Source organism: Molothrus ater, chromosome 24 (genome assembly GCF_012460135.2).
Source record: "Molothrus ater isolate BHLD 08-10-18 breed brown headed cowbird chromosome 24, BPBGC_Mater_1.1, whole genome shotgun sequence".
NCBI classification, from domain to species: domain Eukaryota; kingdom Metazoa; phylum Chordata; class Aves; order Passeriformes; family Icteridae; genus Molothrus; species Molothrus ater.
Genome location: NC_050501.2, coordinates 511,314 through 520,493, shown reverse-complemented (window position 1 = coordinate 520,493; position 9,180 = coordinate 511,314). Strand labels below are relative to the sequence as shown.

The following is a 9,180-nucleotide window of genomic DNA, read 5'->3' as shown; positions in this document are numbered from 1 at the left end:
GACACCTATGACCACAGGAAAATCACAGGTTAAAACTGTTCCACCTCTTCCAGCAGGAACACCTTCCCTGTCCTGTGAACCTCAAAGACATGACACGCAGAGGAAAGTTAAATGATTAATTTGTTTTTCCAAACCATGTCCTGGAAAAAAAAAATTAAAGTTTTTAGCTAGAGGAAAATTGTTTTGGCAGCCCAGCCCTCCAGGAGCTGTTTTGGAGTTCATTTTAGTTGACTGAGTGTGCTCACACATCTGTGATTAGACACTCTACAGATATTTTTGTTAACCTCCTTATTTGAAATTCTCCCCAAACTTCCAGAGCAGGATTTTCTTGTCCAAGCATTTGTGTTTTGTATCCGTGCTGAAATACTGCTTTATAAATAGCAGGAGCTTTATCTTGACTCTAACCAACAACCTCAACTTAAAGCTAAATGCATAATTTACTGCAAATTAAACTTAATGGGACTGGAATAATTATGTTGACTTTTGGAAGTACTTAAGGATAAATACATGATTAGATATTTTGCACACCGTGAGGAAATATTTATTTAAAAATACAAATTCTTCCCATTGAGCCTTTGGATGGAACATTTAGAGTTGACATGAGCAGCATAGAGATTACAGCCCAGTTAAAGCTGCTTAAACAAATTCTCCTACAGGACTTGGAGCATTGGAGAGGTGGGAAGTCTCTGGGGAGTGCAGTGCCATGGCTTGAGGAGATGGGCACATCCCTGCATGGGGCTCTGCAGCCTCCACTCCCTGTGCCCACTGTGGATGAAGAGCCCTGGGCTGCCCATGGGAACAGGGTCATCCCCCCCAGCCAGCCCTGCCCATGCCTGTGCCCCAAAAACAAACCCAGCAAGGAGGGACAGGGCATGGCCCAGCCCCAGGCCCAGCTGGGCTGGGTTTGTCCCGTTCCATCCAGGCAGGCGTGGGCTGGGTTTGTCCTGTTCCAGCCCCAGGCCCAGCTGGGCTGGGTTTGTCCCGTTCCATCCAGGCAGGCGTGGGCTGGGTTTGTCCTGTTCCAGCCCCAGGCCCAGCTGGGCTGGGTTTGTCCCGTTCTATCCAGGCAGGCGTGGGCTGGGTTTGTCCTGTTCCAGCCCCAGGGCCAGCTGGGCTGGGTTTGTCCTGTTCCAGCCCCAGACCCAGCTGGGCTGGGTTTGTCCTGTTCCATCCAGGCAGGCGTGGGCTGGGTTTGTCCTGTTCCAGCCCCAGGGCCAGCTGGGCTGGGTTTGTCCCGTTCTATCCAGGCAGGCGTGGGCTGGGTTTGTCCTGTTCCAGCCCCAGGCCCAGCTGGGCTGGGTTTGTCCCGTTCTATCCAGGCAGGCGTGGGCAGCCCCACAGGGCTCTGCAGGACAGGGATCAGAGCGGGGGTGAGGATGAGCCCAGCCCAAGCCACGGCAGCTCTTGGCCTTGCAGGGAGATCCCAGGTGATAAATGGGCCACTGGCATTAATTGAATTTGGTTTCATGTTAATGAATTCATCTGCCAGGTTAATCAGCAGGTTTAACACAGCCTCCCTCAGCCCTGCCTCTGGCCTGCCCCTTGGCTCGAGGCAGGTTCCAAAATGCCACAGCAAAAGGAACAAGCCCAGACTTGAGAGGGCTGAAGTGCCATGAGCTGCTTGGAGGGACAGGGATGGGGGCTCCAGGCGGGACCCCCACCCTGGGAAGGGTCTGGCTTCTCCTGAAGGAAGAGAGGAAGAGGAATCCCTGCCCACCATTCCTCTGACAGCCTCGGGCCTGGCTGGGTGAGGTCTGGGCACCCTCCTGACAACACTCCCTGTGTCCTGCAGAGGTTCTGGGGCTCTCCAGGGGCAGGATGGCCATGGTGGGGGCAGTCAGGACAAAGCTGAGCATCCTCTGGGAACACCAGCCCCTCTGGGCAGGTGGAGAGGGATGGGACAGGGGTTCCCACCTGCCACCTCTGTAGCAACTGCTGGACACCCCCTGGGCGGGAGCTGAACTCCCCAACACTTCCAGTGCTGTCTGTCAGCCAGGATTAGGGAAAGAGCCAGTGGATGGAATGAGAATATCCAGGTCACCTCCAACAATACCATGACATTGGCTTAGGGAAATTATTAGCAGCTCTACTAGGCATGTGTGCTGCAGATAACAGCACAAAGGAGGCATTGAGCTGGTAAGCAATTGCCAAGAGCCAAGAGTTGAGCACTGGACACGTATTTGGATTGGTTATTGACATGCAAAGTGCTCCCTTTGAGTGGCTCTGATCCATCCAGGCCTGGCAGAGCAGCAGCAGGACCCAAGTGCCTCAAGCCATGCCCATGCCAAGCTCTCCTGGCTCTGCAAAACAGGGACAGGGGTCCCATCCCATCCTATTCCGTTCCATTCCATTCCATTCCATCCATCCATCCCATCCCATCCCGTCCCCAGCTACCCCCAACAAGTCACTCACCAGGACACTGATGAATCCGAGGTGGGACAGAAGGACATCTCCACAGCACATCACCACAGGATGAGCACCTGAACTTCTGCTCCTGTCCTGGCTCTGGGGCCCTGTTGGCTCTCTGGGCTGTCCGTGCCTCTTCCAAAAGATGCAGGAACGAAGTAAGGAAGGACACTGATGCCACCCACACCCCTGAGCTCCTGGGGCCACAGAGAACCACCAAACCCAGTGGCCACCACCCTTGTCCCCACAGAACTGCTCCCATTTTTACCTTAACCAGCCACAATTCTCGGTTCCTGCTGGGAGCAGCTGCTGTCTCTCTCTTCAGACCAGTCTGAGCCCACCCTGCCCTCAAGGACAGCCCTGGGGACACAGAGCTGAGCCCCACGGACACCCTGCCAGGGCTGGACCCACACACCCAGAGCCCTTCCCAAGGGCAGGACTTGGTTTTAATTTGCATGATCCCCATTTTTATTATGTATCAGTAAAGTGTAATTACTGCTTCCTTCACGAGCCTTAATTAAAGATGAAAAACAATCCTGACAAGTCAATTAGATTTTTTTCCTTGGTCTCCATTAAATTAAGACTCAAGTGTTACTGGAAGTGTTTCATATCACAACACATTTAACTGAAGGCTGCTTCGTAATAAATAAATCACTGAAGACAACGCAGGAACTTTTCCTGAAGGCTCTTCTTACAACAGGATTTCATTTTCCAGCTGGGAAATGCTCTGATGCTCTTTTTCCTCCACACCACCTCTTCCAGCAGGAGCTGTGGGCAGCCAGGGTGGCTGGTGACCCCTGCCCAGTCTGAGATCTCCAGGAGGGCACCAACAGCAAAGCTCTGCAAGCACAAGGCAACCCCATCTCCTCTGTGCCATGGGGGCTTTGTAGGAACCTGGCCCTGCAAATCTATTCCCAAAAATACCCTTTAAAAGATAGGGCTGAGAGAGAGGCTTCTGCACCTCAGGGCTCCCCACATCACAGCTCCCAGCTCAGAGCCAGGAAAGAACTCCAGAGGCCATCACAAATTTGGAACATTTATTTATGCAACTAATTTTCTTAAAAGGAAAGAAAGCCAAAAATAATATAATAACAAAATAATAAAAAAACCATTAACAACAGCTGGATGTGTGTGGTACAATCCACATCAGACACGTCCCTCCCTCGGTCCCAATGCTCCATCCTCATCCATGGTGGAGCTGCCTCATGGTCCCAAGTCCCTTTGGCACCAGCTCTGGGATGCTGCCAGCTTTTAGGATCACTTTGACTGCATATAGACAAAACTGTTCCAATTTAGTGTTTTTCTTGGGTTTTAATTTTTTCCTTTTTTTTTTGTTTTGTTTTTATTAAAAAAAAAAGCACCACTCCAATCTGTAATACCAATAAACATTATCCATCTTAAGAACAGTATTTATATTTTTATATATAGATTTCTATATATAGATTTCTATGTACAAGATGTCCTTCCTCATGTCAGAGGAGCATGTCAGTAGGAGTTGGAGATGGGCTGGGTTTTATAGCACTTGGATTTCAAAATCTGCCCTTCACCAGAGATGCCCTAAAAACCCAGAGACACCCAGCAAGGAGGTATCAAAATAAAATAAAAAGGAAAAACTCTTGATTTTAAAACATATATACAACTCCTCCAGTCTCTGTTGTCTCTGAAGGACTAAGTGGGGTTTCAACCCTCCTCCTTATCCTCTTTCTGGCAATACTTTACCTGCAGAGCCCTGTGGGATGCTCCCTCCCTCTGGACCACAGGCAGGATGTGGGTGGCCCAGGCAGCAGCATCCCTCCAGCTCCAGGGCTGGGCAGCCCCCAGAGCATCCCATCCCATTCCCAGGGATTTTGGAGGCTCAGCTCAGCCATTTTCATAAAAAACCAAACCATTTCTGCACCCAGCATGCAGCACCTTCCCTAGGACAGCACAGGCAGGTCTATGGAGAGATGGGGACTGGGAAAAGGACACAGATTTATCCCAGTGTGAGTACTGGTGTAGTCAGGTACTGGTTTTACTGGACCATTTGGGGGTAAAAAAGACCTTTTGGTGACAAGACAGAATGGGCACACTGCAGATGAGACAGCAGGGATGGAAAGAAGGAAGGAATGATGTCATATAGCCCTTGGAATAAGTTATTGTCAGACTGTGAATTCCTCAGGGAGGAGGTGGCAGAACCAAGGGTCTGGGATGGTGCTGAAATCCCCATCACCACAGCAGTGGCACATTGTCCAAGGGCAGAGAGGGCAGGGATGGCTCTTCCTGCTCTCTTTCCCCCTTGGAAGGTGGATGGAAACATCACCTGGGTTTGCTCCTCCGGCCATTTCAGCTGTGCAGCCTTCATGATTCCCTGGGGAGAATTCCCTGGGCAATGCTTGGCAGCCCCAGGCAGGCAGGGCAGGGAAGCTGCCCCTGCCCTGGGGAGGCATGGCAGGAGGATGGGGGGAACACAGATGGGGGTGAAGGGGGCAGATGGATGAAGGACAGGTCTGCCCACATGAAACCTCCAGCATCTGGAGAACAGCTTCTCACCTGCTCTGCTTGATCCCCCCCCAAAGTGATGGTGAAGGGCTCTGCCTGGCCCTCAGGACAGAACCACCCTCCCCTCAGTTCCCAGACCTGGATCGCTCTGGATGCACCTTCCCAAGGCCATTTATTTTATTACAACCAGGCTGAGAGTAGAATCCCCAGAATTACCACAACATCAGATGGAAGAAGTGCCATTTCACACCCACCTGCAGCAGGATGGAACTAACACACCTCAGGTACCTTCAGCCACCAGCCCCAGTGGCACAGGAGTGTGGGGACCTTCCCCTGTCCAGCCCCAACACACAGCCACGGCTTTGGCACAGCTCAGCCCAAGCCAACACCACCCCAAAATCCGTCCTCCTGCCCCACCAGGCCCAGCAACTGCCCAGGGGTGGCATCCAGGATGTATTTGGGATGGACCCGAATTTTGAGGATTTTGCTTCAAATGCAATGATGCACAAAGGCAGGGTTAAAAACAGACCCATGGGCCAGTGGGACATCAGGAAGAATTCACTGCTACAGATGGAGGGGAAGGTGTGGAGATGCTGGGGAACGATCCCCTCCAACACTTTGCAAAAGCACCAGGAGGGTCCAGGTCAGTCCCTGCAGAGGGACATTGCATGGCCAGTGCCCCCCATCCCTCATCCCTGTCTGTCCAAGGCTGGATACACAAAGGGTCAGGACTCACAGAACTAAAAGAGGATCAAACTCATGGTCCAAGGGGCAGAAACTCAGGAGCTCCTGGGGGTCCTTTGCTCTGGCTCAGAGTGAGCCCCATCAAGGGAAAACCCCCAGCAGCCGCCGGGCTCCTCGAGGAGCAGCTTCAATACCACACACAAAAGAGCAACATCTCCCAGTGTCCATCCTTCTCTGATGGGAAACAGCCTCAGCTCCTCGTGGCCTCCTCTTCCTCCCCTCCCTGGCCTCCTCTCCAGCAGCTGCAGAGATCCAGCAGCACCAACCCCAGGCTGTGACTCCAAGGAACCGGCTGAGTTGTGGGATCCACCCACTGGGACACGCCCAGGGCAGGGAGGGAAGATGGAGAGCAGAGGATGAAGATGGAGAGTGGCCAACACATCTCCATGTCCTTTTGTTTCCTGGATCCCAAGTTTCCTGGTGGGTCCTTTGCTGTTTCCCTGCCCACCCCGAGCAGGGACACAGTGCCCAGCTGGGAAGTGCGGCTGGCACGGCCCTGCACGAGCCCTTGTGCCCCTCTCGTGGGCCAGTTGCTATCTGGTCTCCAGGGACTCCAGGTATTCCAGTGCTATGTCGTAGCAGAAATGGTACTGCTCCTGTTCAGAGAGAGAAGAGAGGGTGTTACGATCCGGAGGGAATTGTTTCCCAAAGTTGTGAGGAGAAAGGAGAAACACGTGTCAACAGCCCTCAGGAAACACCTGCCAGCCTCCTGGGGCCCCCTGACAATTCTGCTGAAGCCGCAGCCAGGAAAACTCCACTCTTGGCAAGCAACACCCACAGCTGGGGCAGGGGCATGGTGCCCCAGATCCAATAGCTCCACACACACTGAAATCCAGCATTTTGGGGACACACAGCACCGTCACCTGCCCCAAGGGAGGAACCAGGACTGCAACATCCCCTTACTGTGAAAATACCTTTATTCACCACCCCAGGTACCACCAGCACTGGGGCTCAGCAACTTAATCACCTCAGTGACTGACATGTGTCAGTCAAATGATGGAAGAGACGTGGGAACAATGGAGTCTGGGGTCAGAGGTGTCCACAACAAAGCCTTAGGTAGGAAATCAAGGAGTTTTTGTTTCTGAGTTCAGCAGAGGCTGGAAAAGGGGAGAGCACCCAGGCAAATATCCATGGCTGGAGTGGATGGAGATACCCTACCCTTTCTGCCAGGACATTCCTTTATCATAAATTCTCTTGTCCAGCAGGACCAGGCTCCCTCTCCCATCTTTTCATGAGACATCCAGGGATGGTGTCAGCATCCTCCCACCGTTCACTCCCCGTCAGCTGCACAAAGGGAAAACCCAGAGTGGCTGACTCCTGGTTTTGAAACAAAAATCCCTGAACTGGGGCTTGTGAGGGCAGGCTCATCCATCCCTATCTCCTGTCCATGATGTGTTCCTGTGCTCTCCCACTGTCGTACAACTGACAGCACAAAATCCTCAGGAGAGCTCTGACCGTGGCAGTGCCCATCCCAGGAGAGCAAAACCCCAAACAAATCAGGATTTTGGTGCTGCTACAGGCACTGGGACATCAGGTGGGGGCACTCTGGGTGTGAGAGCAGGGAGGGAGAGGGCAGAGCTCCTGTCCCCCAGGATGGGGATTGGAACCTGAGCAGTGGCACGAAAATCCCGTTATCCCACATGGGTGGGCGGCCACAGGATCCCAGGTGGGAGCAGGCAGAGGGGGAGAGGGACTTCAAAGCGAGGAGGCTGCAGCAACCCAGATTAAAAGCACATAATGCTTTTTGGATTAAGGAAAGGGATTGTTTCCATTTATCATCATATAAAAATAACCCCCGGGGCAAACACAGGGGGAAGGGGTGCAGGCAGCAGGAAGTGCTCTCTGCTGGGCTGAGCTCCTTACATGGATCCAGCCTCCCAGTGACTCTGGGAGATTGAGATTCCCAGAATAGCCAGTTCAGGTTCATTTGAGGCAGGAGGAGGCTGGTATCCTGATGGGAAATGTTACCTTTTTTTAATACCCTTGCAATTTAGCCCAATGGGTCTGGTGGCTTCATGCTTGTCACATCATCTTTCCATTATCTGCATCCCTCCCCCTGCTCCCCTCTCCCCTCCCTCTCCTTCTCCTCTGCTTTTAATTCCTAATGCAAATCACATCCCCTCCTCAAAACCATTTCATTTTGCAACTTAGGGATTTTATAATCTAAACAGGGTAAACATTTCCAGCTGACTTGCTGTTTAAACATCATGAGGCACCTGGATCCCTTCACCACGGGGACAGACAAGTGTGTCCCTCCCCTGTTCCATCATCAGGGGCCTGAATTAGGGCAGGGGCTTTTTGCCCTGACCTGCTGCCAGCTCCAGCCTCCTCCTCAGGACACATCACTCCATTGCTGCTCCCAGCAGCTTGTGCACCCATTAATTTCACTCCAAGTGCTGCTCATTCCCTTTCATATTTCTGACAGGAATTTATCTCACTCCACACCAGCACTTCTCCCAATGCCACAAACCTTCCAAAGAACCACAGTTACATCCCGTGGGTTAATGTGACTCTGCCTTACAGCTCCTGGGGAGGATTTCCAACAATCTCAGCACTGACTCCAAGGCTGTGCTGGCACAGCAGGATGAAGACGAGCCCAAGGCTGCTTTGAGGAGCTGCCTCACTTCCCAGCCCACCCCAGCACAGTGCTGGCGTGAGGATGCCCATGATGCTGATCAGGATTTGGGGTGGAAAAGGCAGCATTTTGGGAGGTGAGCATCCCCAGCACCTCTCCTCTGTGCCAAGACCAGAAGCCGGGGTGGACAGGGAGGGTCTGGTGCTTACCAAGGTCTCCACCATATTTGGTTTGTAGTTGCGGAGGGTCTTGGCAGCAAAGAAAACATCTGCCATGTTGTGACACTTGATCATCTCCAGGATCATGGTGGAGGCACAGAAGGTGCCACTCCGGCCACCTCCATTCCTGGTGGGACAAACACACGTGTCAGGGGTGAGAAGGTGGCATCAGAGCACCTTCCTGCTTCCTCCAAGTCTCCCTTTCTCTATCCGACCCTGCATCCCAGGGATGTCCCAGAGCAGGGGCTTGTACCTGTACCAGGGGACCTGAACCTGCCCCATGGGGTGGCAGGACAATGATCCTGCCCTCCAACCCACACAAGAGCATGAAAACACCCTTTTGGATTACCAAGGCTGGATCTTGGACATTTGGGCTCAGGTCCCAGCCCTGCCATGGATCAGCTCCTTGTGACCTTGGGGAAGCTGTCATGACCCTCCTGCCCTGCACAGGGTGACCCTGGGCTGGTGACACGGTGGTGCTGCTGTCTGCAGGAACTGCCCCACAATCCACACAGGGCACTGGGAACCTCCCCAAATCCTGGGCTGAACCCCTGTTCCCACACCACCACGCCTGAAGCCTGACAGCAATGGGAACATGGGAGAGGAAGAGAGAACACGATGCCAGAGCTTTATAAAGCATGTTCTCAAATTATCCTTCAGCTAATGAAGATGGACAAGGCTGTAATTAGTTTTTGATTAAAGGCTTCACTGCTGTCTTTCCCCATCTGTGAAGGTGCTGGGTCCCATCTGAGGAGAACA

General features: G+C 52.7%; 1 protein-coding gene across 6 annotated transcripts in view; it reads right to left on the bottom strand.

The window, feature by feature from the left end:
• Positions 1-3,428: 3,428 nt before the first annotated feature.
• The window catches only part of PTPRU (protein tyrosine phosphatase receptor type U), a 57,842-nt gene continuing 52,090 nt past the window's right edge, over positions 3,429-9,180 (bottom strand). For all 6 annotated transcript variants that reach the window (XM_036396922.2, XM_054517186.1, XM_036396923.2 and 3 more), the window contains 2 exons: positions 8,413-8,548; positions 3,429-6,224 (listed from right to left, as the gene is read on the bottom strand). In XM_036396922.2, the coding sequence (XP_036252815.1) occupies positions 6,162-6,224; positions 8,413-8,548 (199 nt within the window). In that variant the 3' untranslated portion in view covers positions 3,429-6,161. The remainder of the gene's footprint in view (positions 6,225-8,412; positions 8,549-9,180) is intronic.